Consider the following 16301-nt stretch of genomic DNA (forward strand, 5'->3'; position numbering starts at 1 on the left):
TCAGTCTCTTCTCCTGGTAGCCCAGATCTTGGGCCCCGTGTTCAAAGGGTGGGCTCATCATCATCATCAGTGATGGGTGGAGAGGAAGGAGCCCACAGGCCCTGCAGGTGCCACCCGGGATGGTAGAAGACTCTTCTGGTGGCTTATTGTGGGCACCTTAGTGGGCACCACAGCCTGAAGGTCTTTTGAAAGACAAAGTGCTGGGCCCCCAGGGCTCAGCATCCAGAGGGTGATGGCCTGAAGGAGGGGTGGACCACTGTGGTTAATCACCCCAAAGGTGGTGTGCCCAAGGGGTCTTGGAGTCAAGGGATCCCAAAGAGATGGTGGCCCAGCACTGTTAAACACCACAGTGGTGATGGGCCCCTCTGGAGGTTGGATGCTGGGGTTTCCCAGACCATGGCTGATGGGTTCCCAGGCAATTACTCCAAGGCAGGATGACAATCCCATGACAAGGATATCCAAACCACATGACATTGTGCTCAGGGACCAGTTGGACATTGGAGGGTGCCAGGCTGGGAGCTGGAGGAGCTTGTTGCGGAACCCTTTCCAGACAGGCTGCAAGGCACTCGCTGGCTGGGGGCACCCCTGTTCCCACCACTTAGTCCCCCCGTCTCCACCATGAGCAGGACCCCGGGACTGGGGAAGCACAGGGTCTCCCCCAGCCCTTCTGCTGACCCTCCACAGCTCATCACACCAGTGCCAGCAGAAACCAAGGCTGGGGCTGGGGTAGTGCCTACCGTCAGAGCCAGCAAGGGGCTGGGAACTCAGTTATCCAGGGGGAGCAGTGGGACAGACACCCCAGCAAAGCTTCTCATAGGGGGCTCAGCAGAGAGACCGAAGTCAGGGGGAGGGAGGAGACAAGCCAGGTTGGGGAAGAGGGCCTGTCAGTGATGTTTCTCCCCTGTTATGAGACAGACCCTTGCACATCTTGCAGCATGTCTTTGGAGCCCACATAGAAACACGTGGACAGTGGCTGCTGCCAGTATCAGAAGCTCCCAGACTCAGGTTGTTAATCCACAACTGTTTCTGGGAACACGTGCAGAGCAGCTCCTGTCACAGCATCTGTAAATTATAACAGGTTTTTGCTCTTTTTGAGGTAAGGCCAGGTTCCTGCCAGAAGGAGATTAAGCCAACAGCCAGGGAAAAGAAGGAAGCGCCCACTCCAGCAGAAACATCTATCAAAACTTCACAAGACCTTCAAGGCCAACCGTCAGCACTACACCACCCTAACCATTAAACCATCTGCTCCTTCTTTAAACACCCCCAGGGACAGCGACCCCCCCCACACCCCTAGCAGCCTGTTCAAAGACTCATAGAATTGTAGAGGTTGGAAGGGACCCCCAGAGCCCATGGGGTCCAACCCCCTGCCAAAGCAGGGTCCCTAGAACAGGGCACACAGGTCGGTGTCCAGACGAGGCTGGAATCTCTCCAGAGAAGGAGACTCCACAACCCCCTGGGCAGCCTGTCCCAGGGTTCCCTCACCCTCACTGGGAAGAAGTTCTTCCCCAGATTGGTGTGGAACTCCCTGTGCTCCAACTTGAGGCCATCACCCCTTGTCCTGTCCCCACAGACACTGAGAAGAGGCTGCCCATGTCCCCCTGTGTCCCACCCTTCAGATATTGATAACCATTGATCAGATCTCCTCTCAGCTTCTTCTCTCCAGGCTGAACAGCCCCAGCTCACTCAGCCTTTCCTCACAGGCAAGATGCTCCAGGCCCTTCATCATCTTCGTATCCTCCTCTGGACTCTCTCCAGGAGATCCCTGGCTGTTTGAGCCCAGGGAGCCCAGAACTGGTCACAACACTCCAGGTGAGGCCTGACCAGAGCAGAGGGGGAGGATCACCTCCTGTGACCTGCTGTCCACACTCCTGATGTCCCCCAGGATCCCATTGTCTCTCTCAGACCCCAGGGCACACCGCTGGCTCATGGCCAACCTGTCATCAACCAGGACCCCCAGGTCCTTCTCTGCAGAGCTCCCCTCCAACAGCTCATCCCCCAGCCTGTACGGATTCCAGCAGTTATTCCTTCCCAGGTGCCAGACTCTACACTTGCTTTTATTAAGGCTCATCTGGTTTCTCCCTGCCCAGCTCTCCAGCCTGTCCAGTTCTCTCTGGATGGCAGCGCAGAGTTCCTGCGTGTCAGCCACTCCTCCCAGCTTTGTATCATCAGGTACTTGCTGAGGGTGGATGCTGTTCCCTCATCAGGGTCATCAGTGAAGATATTAAACAAGACTGGACCCAACACTGAGCCCTGGGGAACACCGCTAGTCACAGGTCCTCAGTCAGACTCTGCTCTACTGATCACCACCCTCTGAGCTCGGCCCGACAGCCGGTTCTCAACCCACCTCACTGTCCACTCTCTCAGCTCAGAGTATCCCACACTCTCTCAGCTTTGTTATCAGGATGTCATGGGAGACAGTATCGAAAGCCTTGCTGAAGTCAAGGTTGATGACATCCAGACATCCACTGCTCTCCCTCCATCTACCCAGCCAGTGAAACTAACACATAAAACAGCTCATGACTGCCACTGATAAACACACTCATTGCAACAGTGCTAATATAATGATAATGTATATTATATATAATTGTACACTATATAAAATATGTTAAAATATATAATATATATTAGTAACTATTTCATATTGTATGTTTTATAATATATATCTCTATATTATATATAAAGATATAATATACATAAATATACACTATATTTTATATAGTATATAAAATTATATAGTGTATATACTATATAATTATATAGTATATACAATATGTTGTGATGTTTATATAATATGTTAATATATAATACATATTATTGTATATATAATATATATAATGATGCTGATTGTAATTAAAATGCTACAATTATAATAAAGAGCCAGCAAAATACTCCACAGGTGTGTGTCCCAGAAGCATGAAGTTGCAATCACTTACCAAGAAGACGTCCCTGTCTCAGGAGGAGGAGGAGGAGCACAGCCCGTCAACTGCTTCTGTGGGGTCTTAGCCTACTTCTCTCCCAGAGTTCTTCCTCAACCCCCTTTGTTCCTTCAGCTCAGGCATAACTTCCTGCAGTCATAGTGGGAGGCGGGAGAGAAGGGACAGGGCTGCCCTGAGCCGGCCATAGAGGACGGGACAGGGCTGCCCTGAGCAGACACGACACTCCCGGGAGTTTGCCTCTTTTAATGAGCATCAAAGCAGAAAGGCAGCATTGACACCACAGGCAGCACGAGGCAGGGAGCTCCACAGAGCTTTCTGTGCCCATCTAGTTGAGCAGCAGCGACTCAACCTCCATCAACCAGCAAAAGCAGCCCATCCGAATTGGGTGAGAAGAAAGATGAGCTCAACAGGGTGTCGTGCTTTTGCGTGGCTGGGTTCAGGTGGAGAAGGGCTGCAGGGGTGGTTTCTGCAAGAAACCTCTGCAGGCCCCATAGGGCAACCACCAGCCAGCTCAATGTGAGAAAATGTGAGGAGATGTGCAGACACCAAGGCAGTGAAGAAGGGGAAGGAGGAGAGAAAGATGCCCCTGCAACCCATGGACAAGGCCGAGACCCCACCTGCAGCCCATGGAGAGGCCCCACTCTGGAGCAGGGGGAGACAGACAGGAGATGCTGTGATCTGTGTTGGAACAAGCCCCTGCCAGCACTTGCAGCCTGTGGAGACAGAGATGAGTGAGAGAGAGATCCACACCGGAGCAGGTTTGCTGGAGGGGCTTGTGATCCTGTGGAGGACCAGGCTGGAGCAGTCTGGTCATTTTGCCCCAGACAAGAGCCAGGCCCAACGCAGCTGCTCACTCTTTAAGGGGGAAATTGAGGGAGGGGAAAAGGGAGGGAAAACCCAAAACCTCACAGGTTGGGATAAGGAGAGTTTACCAGGATAACAGAGATATATTATAATAATAATAAACAACGGATGTTATAGCAAAATACATGAGACTGGTGACACACAATGCAGACCTATGGAGTGGAACACACTAGCCCTTGGTCACCAGCAGAGCCAGCGCCCTCCCCACCAGCCCCTTGGGCTGGGTGGGACCTTCCTTCAGACCCAAGAAGGATGGATCCTGCAATTTCGTTAACAAAAGAATGACTAGCTTTGCATTTCTTTTTCCAGTTGTTTCTGGCTTCTCAGGAACAGCTGATGTAGCCAGTGCCTGGGCGAAGAGCTAATTCCAAGACAAAGACGGGGATCGACACAAACAGGCTTCTTTCCTAGGGGGTTCGGGCTGAAGCAGCACCTGAAGGGGGGCTCAGAAGGGAAATCCTTCTCCCTCCTGGGGAGAAATCCAGCCTGGCCTCGGCTGCGGGGACACAGGGTGGAGGGCAGGAAACCACCATAAACAGCCACTCCCTCAGCAACCCGAGGGCACCGACAGCCCACAAAGTTCCCTGCACGGCAGCTCCTCCTTCGTTCCCCCCTTTTCCACTCATTTCACACCCATTCCCCGCCGCACTCCCTCCCCAGCCCCGCTTCTCTCGCCCCGCCGTTTCATTCCCGCTCCTCCGGCGAACCGCTGAGGCAAATGAGGCGGGATCACCGAAATGGCTCCGACCGACCAATCAGCGCTTAGCGATGGTAGAGTGGCAGGAGAGACAGCCAATCGGTGACTTTGTTGCCCCCTAGCTCTTCCTCTTACAGTCACCCTACCGAAATAGCTGGAATTCTGGATTTATTTGGGTTTATTTTAGAATATGATTTCGATTTTAAGGGAGTTACAGCACTTCTGAGAAGCTAAAGCATGTTCAGGCCCTTAGCAATAGGTAACCGGGACGGTTACCCGGAGGTTTCTTCTGCGCCCCGGGGTGTGGAAGCAAAGGCTGAGGGGGAACAGGATCAGCTCTGAGCTGTGCACTGAGGGATTGCCGTGGATCTGCCAGAAAGGATCCACCCAGCTCTGAGCCGAGGGGGGCTGTGGCATCCCCACCCCCTTTCCCCATCCGCTTGCAGTGAGCTGGCCCCTAATTTCCCCACGAATTTACATTTAACGAGCTGGCTGGGTGTATTTGAGGTCAGGACAAACCAGGGGGGAGCCACCAGCAGCCGAGTCACCTGTCAAAACCATTGAGATGCCCCCAAAACTCGTCACCCGGGGATACTCGGAGCATCCTCCTGGGTAACCGACCAACGGCTCCGGCTCCGCGATGCTCCGGCAGCTTCGGATGGAGCAGGGGGGGGGGGGAAGACGCGGGAAGGGGGACCAGGCAAGGGTCGGGCGGGGTGAGAAAACCCCTAAAAAAGGAAGGAAATATTGAAAGTCACTTTCAAACCGCTTGTTTGGGAAATGAAACCGTCTGGGGTGACACACCGGGGATGGGGGACCCGGGGGAGCTCGGGGGGGGGGGGGGGGGGCGGGGAGGGGATGCACCGGGGTGGGGGGGAGACACAGGGAGCGATGCTGGGGAGACACCGGCGAGGGGGGGACACACGGAGCGGGGCTGGGACACACCGGGGGTGACTCACGGGGGGCTCTGGACACCCCGGGGCTCGGGACACACCGGGTGGGGGGGCGGGAACACACGGGGCGGGGAGCTCGGGACGTACCTGTGGGGGGTGACACGGTGTGCGGGGCTCAGGACACACGGGGGTGGTCGCGACACTGGGGGGACACCCCGTGTCTCGGGAGATACCCCCACACGGGGCTCCTTCCACCGCCGTTACCGCCGAGTTTCCCACGCAGCAGCCACCACCCCAGTCTCCTTCCTGTCCCGCTCCGTATCCGCTCCTGCGCCTCACGGACGCGGCCAACACCTGAGGAGAAAGAGGCGGGATCACCGAAACGGCTCCGACCGACCAATCAGCGCTTCACGATGGAAGAGTGGCGGGACAGGCAGCCAATCAGCGCGCCGCCCGCCTGTGGGCGGTAAAACTCTAGTAGCGCTGCCCCTGGGCGGAGCCGCCGTCTTGCCCCGGGTCGTTGTTCTTCACCTGAGGGCGGGACAGCCCGCCTCTCGCTTCGGGCTCCTCCTCTCACTGTCACCCTACTGAAATAGCTGGAATTCTGGGTTATTTGGGGTTTAGCTTCGAATATGATTTTGATTTTAGAGCAGTTACAGCAGCGCTGAGAACATGAAGCACGTTCAGGCCCTTAGCAATAGGGAACCGGGACGGTGTGTGCCTGGAGCCCCGCTCAACGTAACCACACGTGTGCTGGGGACATGGGCAGCTGAGAGGGACTTCCAGGAAATACATAAATATGCTACTGCTCACCGAGTCAACAGGTGAGAAAAGACCTTTGAGAGAACCCACCCCAACCGTCCCTGTCCTGTGCTGACACAGACCCCTCAGTAGCTCATCTGCCACGACTCAGCCCCCTCCCTGGGCAGCCTGTGCCACAGCCCCACAACTCTGCCAGGGAAGAACTTTGCCCTCCCATCTGCTCTGACCCTGCCCTGGGGCAGCTTGAGCCCATTGCCCCTTGTCCCATCTCCTGTCCCCTGGCTGAAGAGACCATCGCCCACCTCTCTGCACCCTCCTGGCAGGGCGGGGGAGGTGGGGAAAAGGTCTCCCCTCAGCCTCCTCTTCTCCAGGCTCAACATCTCTCCCCTCTTTGCATTTAAAACTATAAGCAAAGTTAATCAATGAGTTTTATGCAATAAGAATATAGATCTGTGCAGCCCCAGCTTCTCTGGGCACCCTGTGCCAGGGCCTCCCCCTCCCCGGGAACGATTTCTGCCTTCCAGCAGCTCCCTGTCCTCTCCCTTGCAGTGGAACAGCAGAGGACCCCGGTTTTCCCTTCTCTAGAGGGAACCCCCTGTCACCCCTCACCTCGGCCTCGGGGCTGCTTTGCCCAGCAGCTCTCTGGTTATTTAGCTGGGATGGTGTCAGGAAGCTCAGGCCCCTCTGCCAGTTCACGCCTCCCGGGCGGTCCTGGGGTCATCGGTTTCCTGTCACCTGCACCGTGTCACCACCGCTCTCAGTCATCCCCAGTATGGAGGATGAGGATGGTTACGCCGTCCTGACCCCACGGGGCCAGCAAGGTGCTGTGGGGAGCCCGGGTCCCCTCCAGGATGCAGGTACTTTGGGGGTCGTTAGTGCTGGTCGGTCTCTCCATACTTCCCAAAATTCTTTGTGGGGAGGGGAGGAAAGCTGGTGTGGCAACGACAGGTGTAACTTGGGAGAGAAGTGGGGTGATGCCCAGGAGCTGCTCAAGATGGGGAAACTGAGGCAGGAATCAAGGGAAGAGGAGCCAGGGGGGCTCTTCTCAAGGCTGGGGTTTGTCCCATGCCGCGGGCTGGCTGGCGTCCCATCTCCACCGAGCTACACAAGGCTCTACCCAGGGGCATCTCAGCACAGCAGTGTCGGCCTGTTGTCCATGTAGGGCTGTGGGCTCTGCCCCATGGGCTGATGCTGGATGGGACCGAGCGGTACCGGGCTACGGACAGGACTGCTCCATGATCCCGTGAGCGGTATGGGGCTGCCTCTCCCCCTTCAGCTTCCCCCTGAGCTCTGGGTCTTCCTCACACCCAGGAGACCCCCAGATCTTGGGCGCTGGGCAGAACCCAGCCAACCTCCTGCCCCGGTGCCGGAGGGGTCGGTGTGACGTATGGGGGGCGGCAGCAGCAGGATGTGGGGGTGACAAAAGGCTGTGAGCAAACAGCAAAACTGCCTCAGAAGGGGTTTTGGGGGCAGAAAATAGCCCAAACCTGCGCTGCAAACCTGTCTCGCCGGATGTGCGGTTGGGGCAGTGTTGTTGCTCTTCTCACAGCTCTTCCCCTCGCAGGACCGGGCTGTCCACCGTGGCACCGAACCGCGCTCTGGGCCAGCTGCCTTGGGCACCTCCTCCTGGGAGCGGCAGTGGTGGCGCTGGGAAGTTGGGGTGAGGAGCTGCTGGGGCCCTGGACACCCCAGGGCCCATCACGAGAGGCAGGAGGGGGGTCCCGGCCTGAGGGTGCCTGTGTAGGAGGCGTGTCTGCTGCTAAGGGCCTGCGCTGCTGAGGTGTTGGAACGTGGTTTTGATCAGAACTCTTCAGAGCTGTACGTGGAGGAGCCTTGGGCGGGGAGGGGAAACCACTGGAAACTTCTCAGCGGAGGCGGAGCCGTTTTTTCACACCCTTGGAGGAGCTGGGGCCACGCGGAGCTCGGACGGAATTAGGCTGGGGCCAGGGGGACGTGATGCTGCCCGGGGGGCCCACGGCACCCCCAGCCCTCAGTCGGGCGGATCTTTGGGAGGAAAATCCTCTGCAGCAGGAGGAGAGTGTGGAGCTGGCGCTGGGGAGGGATCTGCCAAGACTCTGGGGCTGTGGAGGGGGAGCAGAGACATGGGGATCCGCTGCCCGGAGCGGTGTCAGGCTGGCAGCCGCTCTCCCTGTCTGCACTGGAACCTGCCCCGACCCTCTCCCCTGCTCCATCGCTCCATCCTTCCCGCACAGCTTGCCGACAGTCGTTGAGGAACATGGGAGGCCAGGAGAATGTGGGGAGCCAGAAGAACGAGTGTGTGATCATAGGAAACAACAACGCCACGCTGGAGAGATTTGTCATGGAGCTGAGGAAAGGTCTCTGCCCATCACCATCACCAGGTACCTGACCCGGCCGTCAGGCTCCCCAAAAATCAGAGCACCCTGAGCTGGAGTGCGGGGTGTTTCCATGTTCCCGGGGTGAAACCCTCATCCTCTGTGGAGCTGCAGGGGACAAAGTGGCTTCTGTGTGGCAAAGCGTGGCTGTGGATGCCTTGCAGAGGGTGAGGGGTGCAGGCTCTGCCCCACGGGCTGGACGCTGAACAGGAACACGTGTTACTGGGTTATTGAGAACAGCAGTATTCATAGGAACTGGACCCAGAGCCGTGAGGAGTGTGAGAACCGGGGGTCTGAGCTGCTGGTGCCAGAGGATCAGGATGAGCTGGTAAAGGCACCGATGGCAATGGGACGTGGGGCAGGTCCCAGGGCTGCGCCTGAGTGGCGGGTGGCCCCTGGGGAAGGGCGAAGGGCTGTCCCAGGAACGGGGTGGGGGGGGTCGGTGCCAAGCTCCTGGGTGCCTTTGCCTGTGTGGGGACAGCAGTGGGGCTCGTTTCTGGGATGGGGCTGCAGGGGCTGGGCTGGAGCCTGTTTTGGGATGGCATGTGGCGTCACCACCCGCCCTCTCCCCGCTCCAGGACTCCATCAGTAAAATCCTACAGCCTTCCAATGAATACTGGATCGGCTTGTTATTCTCCATTGATCAGGGCTGGACCTGGCTGAACGGCTCCCGCCTGCACCAGAGCTGGTGAGTGCTTTGGGGAGGGGTGGGTGTTGGCGTGGGGATCTCCCTAGACACCCTTGGGACCCTCGTGCCGTGACGTGGGCTGCCTCCCACACCCCCAGGTTATCACAGAGCCTGGGAGATGGAAGTGTGGGCTGTGGAACACTGAAGGGGAACAGGATAAACTCCGAGTACTGCACCGAGGGATTGCGGTGGATCTGCCAGAAAGGATCCACCCAGCTCTGAGCCGAGGCGGGCTGTGGCATCCCCACCCCCTTTCCCCATCCGCTTGCAGTGAGCTGGCCACTAATTTCCCCACGAATTTACATTTAACGAGCTGGCTGGGTGTATTTGAGGTCAGGACAAACCGGGGGGGAGCCACGAGCAGCCGAGTCACCTGTCAAAATCACTGAGATGCCCCCAAAACTCGTCACCCGGGGATACTCGGAGCATCCTCCTGGGTAACCGACCAACGGCTCCGGCTCCGCGACGCTCCGGCGGCTTCGGATGGAGCAGGGGGGGGAAGCCGCGGGAAGGGGATCGGGCAAGGGGGGCGGGGAGGGGAGAATACCGCTAAAAAAGGAAGGAAATATTGAAAGTCGCTTTCAAACCGCTTGTTTGGGAGATGAAACCGTCTGGGGTGACACACCGGGGAGGGGGGACCCGGGGGAGTTCGGGGGGGCTCGGGATGCACCTGGGTCGGGGGGGGAGACACAGGGAGCGATGCTGGGGAGACACCGGCGAGGGGGGACACACGGAGCGGGGCTGGGACACACCTGGGGTGACTCACGGGGGGGTCTGGACACCCCGGGGCTCGGGACACACCGGGTGGGGGGGCGGGAACACACGGGGCGGGGAGCTCGGGACGTACCTGTGGGGGGTGACACGGTGTGCGGGGCTCAGGACACACGGGGGTGGTCACGACACTGGGGGGACACCCCGTGTCTCGGGATATACCCCCACACGGGGCTCGTCCCACCGCCGTTACCGCGGAGTTTCCCACGCAGCAGCCGCGATCCCAGTCTCCTTCCAGTCCCGCTCCGTATCCGCTCCTGCGGCGAACACCTCAGGCGAAAGAGGCGGGATCACCGAAACGGCTCCCTCCGACCAATCAGCGCCTCACGATGGAAGAGTGGCGGGACAGGCAGCCAATCAGCGAGCCTCCCGCCTGTGGGCGGTAAAACTCTAGTAGCGCTGCCCCTGGGCGGAGCCGCCATCTTGCCCCGGGTCGTTGTTCTTCACCTGAGGGCGGGACAGCCCGCCTCTCGCTTCGGGCTCCTCCTCTCACTGTCACCCTACTGAAATAGCTGGAATTCTGGGGTATTTGGGGTTTAGCTTCGAATATGATTTTGATTTTAGAGCAGTTACAGCAGCTCTGAGAACACGAAGCACGTTCAGGCCCTTAGAAATAGGTTCTGACCTTGTCCTGGGGCAGCATGAGCCCACTGGCCCTTGTCCCATCTCCTGTCCACTGGCTGAAGAGACCATCGCCCACCTCTCTGCACCCTCCTGGCAGGGCAGGGGAGGTGGGGAGAAGGTCTCCCCTCAGCCTCCTCTTCTCCAGGCTCAACATCTCTCTCCTCTTTGTGTCTAAAAGTGTCAGCAAAGTTATTGAATGATTTTTTATGGAATAAGAATATAGATCTGGGCAGCCCCAGTTTCTCTGGGCACCCTGGGCCAGGGCCTCCCCCTCCCCAGGAAGGATTTCTGCCTCCCAGCAGCTCCGTGTCCTCTCCCCTGCAGGGGAGCAGCAGAGGACCTTGATTTTCCCTTCTCTAGAGGCAACCCCCCTGTCACCCCTCACCTAGGCCTCGGGGCTGCTTTGCCCAGCAGCTCTCTGGTTATTTAGCTGGGATGGTGTCAGGAAGCTCAGGCCCCTCTGCCAGTTCACGCCTCCCGGGCGGTCCTGGGGTCATCGGTTTCCTGTCACCTGCACCGTGTCACCACCGCTCTCAGTCATCCCCGGTATGGAGGATGAGGATGGTTACACCGTCCTGACCCCACGGGGCCAGCAGGGTGCTGCGGGGATCCCGGGTCCTCTCCGGGATGCAGGTACTTTGGGGGTCGTGAGCGCTGGTCGGTCTCTCCATCCTCCCCAAAATTCATAGTGGGGAGGGGAGGAAAGCTGGGGTGGCAGCAACAGGTGTGACTTGGGAGAGAAGTGGGGTGATGCCCAGGAGCTGCTCAAGATGGGGAAACTGAGGCAGGAATCAAGGGAAGAGGAGCCAGGGGGGCTCTTCTCGAGGCTGGGGCTTGTCCCATGCCGCGGTCTGGCTGGCGTCCCATCTCCACTGAGCTACAGGTCTCAGGGCTGAGCCCCAAAAGAGGGAGCAGGGGGGTCTGGGGGACACCCAGCTCCTGCTGCTGGTCCCCTAATGGGGTCACACCTCTGTGCAGAGAGCGGTCTTGCCCCAGGACACCCTGCCTTGGGCTCCCTGGGGATGCTGGGGGGGGGTGTGATGGACGCTTCACAGCCTCCCCCGAGCGCAGGGTCCCCAAACCGCGCTGTCCCCACCCGGGGTGACACAAGGCTCTACCCAGGGGTGTCTCAGCATGGCAGCGTGCCTATAGGGTGCCCGCAGGGGTTGTATAGCGTGTCTGTATTGTGCCCACTGGGTCTCTATAGGGTTCCCATAAAGTTTCTATAGGGTGTCAATAGGGTATCTATAGGGTGCCTATAGGGTAGCTGTATGGTGTCTATAGGTTCCTGTTTTGTGCTCATTGGGTGTCAATAGGGTTCCCATGAGGATCTTATAGGGTGTCCATAGGGTATCTATAGGGTGTCTATGGGGTGCTCGCAGGGGATCTATAGGGTGCCTGTACTGTGCCCATTGGGTGCTTATAGTGTTCTCATAAGGCTCCTATAGGGTGTCCATAGGGTATGTATAGGGTCCACAGGGGATCTATAGGGTGCCCGCAGGGGATCTATAGGGTGTCTATAGGGTGCTTGCAGGGGATCTATGGGGTGCCTGTACTGTGCCCATTGGGATCTGTGCTGCCTGGTGCCCCCTGCACTCCCCGCCCATCCCCTGCAGACACAGAAACGTTCTCAAGAAATGGCTTTTAATGAAAAATCGGAACAAAACAGTAATCAAAGGTTCTAACTACAGAATCAACACCCTTTTTCCCTCCCTCCCTCCCTTCTTTCCCTCCCTCCCTCCCTCCCTCCCTCCCTCCCTCCCTCCCTCCCTCCCTCCCTCCCTCCCTCCCTCCCTCCCTCCCTCCCTCTCATTTCCCCCCCATCCCTGCAACAGGGCTAAGTGAGATGGTAGAGCCTGGCAGGGTGTCGTCTTCCATGGGGACATCCGTGTCCACAGAGATGTCACAGACTGAGACACTGTCCACATCCATGGGGACCGGACTGTCTGTGTCTCCACTGGAGAGGACGGACTGTGTGCAGACAGGGAGCGGGTGGGACTGGGGAAGCGATGCTGCTGTCCCCTGATGGCTGTAGGGCAGGAACAGTTGTGCTTGTCCCCGGGGGGCCGTTGGTGTAAGCAGGCTGCTGGGTGTCTGCAGCTGTGTGGTCCCTGAAGCACAGTGCCAGGCAGAGGAGCGATGCCGTGACTGAGCAGTGAGGGGGTTGCCAGAGGCAGACTGGTACTGGAAATGGGGAGCTCTGAGCAGCTGCCGCTTGGCAGATCTGCAGGGGGGAGAGGGAGATGTGTCAGGCTGGGGGGCGGAGGGAATCCCTCAGGCACCCGCCGAGCAGGCCCCAAGCGTGGACCAACCTCTGGTCTGTCCCAGCTGAGTGGGAGGGTGCAGGGAAGGGCTGCTGCTGCTGCTGCCCTGGCAGGTGGTGGAGGTTGGTGGGTCCTGAGAGAGAGACATGAACACACGCTGGTGACCATATCCCCAGCTGGGCCAGGAGCGTGCACGAGGGCACTGAGAGGGAGCAGGGAGAGGGGCGAGAGGGGCTGTGCACTTCCCCAGAGTGTGTCCCTGAGCAGCCAAGAGTGGGCTCAGGCCTTACCTCCGGTGTAGGGGGTTGGGAAGATGGGTGGCATCATGGTGGGGGCAGAGAGACCCCATGAAGTGCACCACAGAGGTGGGAGCGCCATGGTCGCTGGAGGGTCAGCTGCAGAATGGTGTCTGGATGCTTCTGTTTGCGCGTATCCTTGGTAGGAACGGGGCCACTCCCAGAGTCCTTTGCTGCCCCAACAGCTTTGCCAGCCCTCCATGGGAATGGAAAGGGTTAACAAATGGTTACAGGAAGAGATACCCTCCATGGCTTCATGTCCAAGTGGAAACCACTACAAAGTGCTGCCCCTCCAAGGTTCATCCTGCCACCCATCCTATTGGATATTCGTACCCGTGCCATGCACAGTGGGATCGAGTGCACCCTCAGCAAGGTGTGGGTGACACTGAGCTCTGTGGTGACGCAGGAACAGTTCTGCCCCAGCTTCCTACAGGCACCTTTCAGGGGTCTGAAAGGGACTGTAAGGTGCGCCCAGAGCTTTCTCTTCTCCAGGCTGAACCAGCCCAACTCTCCCAGCCTGGCTTCACAGGAGAGGTGCTCCAGCCCTCAGATCTTCCTCTGGACCCACTCCAGCAGGTCCATGTCCTTGTGCTGAGGGCTCCAGAGCTTGACCCAGCACTGCAGGTGAGGTCTCCCCAGAGCAGAGCACTGGGGCAGAATCCCCTCTCTCTCTGTGCTGGCCAGAGTTCTGGTGATGTAGCCCAGGATGGGGTTGCCCTTCTGGGCTGCAGATGCACACTGGTGGCTCATGTCCAGCTTCTCATCCAGGAGTCCCGCCAAGTCCTTTCCCTCAGGGCTGCTCTCCAGCACATCATCCCCCAGCCTGTATTGGTAATGAGGATTGTTCCAACCCAGGGCAGGGCTGTTGCAGAGTGGCTTGAGCAGCAAGGCCATGAGCCTCTGGAGCCGCTGTCCAAGCGGTCGCCTGTGCAGCTGAGTGAGGCCAGGCCCCCCCCATGGCCTCTTGGTGAGAACAGAAGGGTCACTGATCCGTCAGCGTATTCTTGTGTATCCAATGAACTCTGGCATTTGTACTTCTTAAAACGTCCATTTCTTCCTGCTGGAACAGGCTGCCCAGAGAGGTGGGGGATGCTCAGTCCCGGGAGGTGTTCAGGGCCGGGCTGGATGGGGCCCTGGGCAGCCTTGTGTGGATCTACACGATGTGCAGAGCGGGAGCGGGGAGAACCTTCCCCTCGGCTCCCGCTGCTCCATCCCCGGGGGCTCGGGGAGCTTCGCAGCGCTCGGCTGAGTGTCCGGTGCTGGGAACCAGGGGGGAAAGGCTGGGGGGGAGTGGGCGGGGGAGGGGGCGGGGGCGGGAGTGGGGGAGGGAAGGTAAAGGAAGGATAAGGACGGGCGGGAGGAGCAGGAAGGGGGAAGGAAGAAGCTGGGTGCTGTTTGGGGAGGACAGCGGCCAGAGCAGCGGCTGGAGAGGGGCGTGTCCATGCAAATCGCGAGCAGCGCTGAGCGACCGGGCTGCTGGGAGTGCTCGGTGCGGAGCTCTCCGCCGGTTTCCCGGAGCCGGGAGCAGCGGATCCCGGCGGGAAGAGGCGGGATAGGCAGGGGAATGCGAATACGAGCGGGACGTGAGGGTGTTTTGGGGCCGATGTGTAGCATCCGTGAGTTGTGTGAGTGCCGGCGGGGGTGTGTGGAGGTGCTGGGTGTACGACGAGCATCGCTTCTCGGCCTTTTGGCTAAGATCAAGTGTAGTATCTGTTCTTATCAGTTTAATATCTGATACGTCCTCGATGAGAGGACTTTATATTAAACGGATTTTTGGCCTTGGGAGTTGGACCCGGAGCTTGCTCCCTCCGCTCCGCGCATCGTCGCGGTATTGCAGTGCCTCCGGGAGCGGTGCACCCCGAGATGGTCAAAGACAGATTGATCTGGGCTCTTTCTTTCCTTCAGCGGAGCTTCTGTGACCCGGGACATCACGATCCCTTCCCCCCTGAGGGATGCGGATCCCTGGAGCGGGGTCCCGGGGTGGGGGATAAACCCGGCTTCCTGCCTGTCTGGAAACAGACCGTCTGTCTGCTGACAGATGGTCCCTGTCTGTCCCCACAGCGATCTGAGTGAGTAGGGGGCTCCTCCTTATCCATCCCAAGAAGTACCTTCCTCCTGATGCTTCCTCCTTATCCGTCCCAGGTGCCACCTGCCTTGGGATGCTGAGGTCACGAGTCACAGCCTTGCTCCCATTTATTATGTTCTCCTTATCAGCTTTCCCTCCAAGCATCCTGCAATAGTTAGTAATTGAATTTACTCTTATTTATGTGTTAGTTACTATAAATGCGATTTCTTATGCTCCCTTATATACGTCGTCCCCAACCATCAAACGTTCCAGTGCCTTGGGAACAGCCTGTGCAGTTTGCTCTGTCCCCAGATCACAAACGTTCCCTTCACACCCTGAGCTCCTCATCTCCTGTTTTAATTCTTTCTCTCCCTCCCTTCTGCCAGGATGTTCAGCAAGGAGAGAAGAAGATGGACAAACAGCTGCTCCAACAAGGGAAGGGAGAACGGCCTGGAAGCCCGGCTGATCCGCTGCCCACCAGCGCCAACAAGTCACGACAGGGAGAATAAGCCCTGCCTTTGTGGTGGGGACTTTGTAGCTGGTGTGAATGGGGCTGGGGGCTTCATCTGCTCTGTGCTGAGAGAGGCAGCATCTAGTTCTAGTGCTGGCAGCCTGACTTGAAGGCAGGAGATCCCCAGCGCTGGCTGTTCAAAGGGATCGATCCTCCTCCCGTCTGCCACGGAGGAGTTTTGCCTCGGTGGGGAATCCTGTTCTCCCCGGGAAGGAGAAACGTGAGGGAAACACAGGGGGTGCCGGGATGTTCGGGGTGGAAACCCGGGGGCACCCCGAGAAGCCTCACCCCGGCTGCCCGCGCAGCTCCCTCCCTCCCTCCCCGCATCCCCGCCCTTCTGGCTCGGGCAGGGCAGGGGGAGCGGGGTGGCTGCGGGACCCAGCCGAACCCAGCGGGACAGGGGAAACCCGCCCCGTTCCCGCCCGCTGGGTTCGGCCGTTCCCGGCGGGTTCGGCGGCCGGTCGCGCGTCGCCGTTGCCCGGGCAGCCGGTCCGGCCGGTCCCGGGCGGGGCCGTTCAACGCTTCCCAAGTCCCCGCTCCGTGTCCCGGGACACGCGTCCTGCCCACCCGCCGCTC

General features: G+C 58.8%; 1 protein-coding gene across 1 annotated transcript; it reads left to right on the forward strand.

Moving 5' to 3' along the window:
• Positions 1 to 7572: 7572 nt before the first annotated feature.
• LOC311202797 (killer cell lectin-like receptor subfamily B member 1B allele B) lies at positions 7573 to 9502 on the forward strand. The gene is made up of 5 exons (XM_084277449.1): positions 7573 to 7812; positions 8366 to 8512; positions 8671 to 8834; positions 9085 to 9194; positions 9293 to 9502. The coding sequence occupies exons 1-5, from the start codon at positions 7665 to 7667 to the stop codon at positions 9414 to 9416; spliced, it is 693 nt and encodes a 230-aa protein (XP_084133575.1). The 5' UTR covers positions 7573 to 7664; the 3' UTR covers positions 9417 to 9502.
• Positions 9503 to 16301: the final 6799 nt, after the last annotated feature.

Source organism: Gallinula chloropus (assembly GCF_964237585.1).
Source record: "Gallinula chloropus genome assembly, chromosome: 32".
In the NCBI taxonomy this organism is placed as follows: Eukaryota; Metazoa; Chordata; class Aves; order Gruiformes; family Rallidae; genus Gallinula; species Gallinula chloropus.

What these genes read in the sequence shown, in the direction of transcription:
- LOC311202797 (XM_084277449.1), top strand. Translation starts at nt 7,665, where the DNA reads ATGTGCGGTTGGGGCAGTGTTGTTGCTCTTCTCACAGCTCTTCCCCTC. An exon ending in GGTGGCGCTGGGAAGTTGGG is followed by an intron (nt 7,813 to 8,365) that starts GTGAGGAGCTGC and finishes CTTCCCGCACAG; the next exon opens with CTTGCCGACAGTCGTTGAGG. An exon ending in CTGCCCATCACCATCACCAG is followed by an intron (nt 8,513 to 8,670) that starts GTACCTGACCCG and finishes GATGCCTTGCAG; the next exon opens with AGGGTGAGGGGTGCAGGCTC.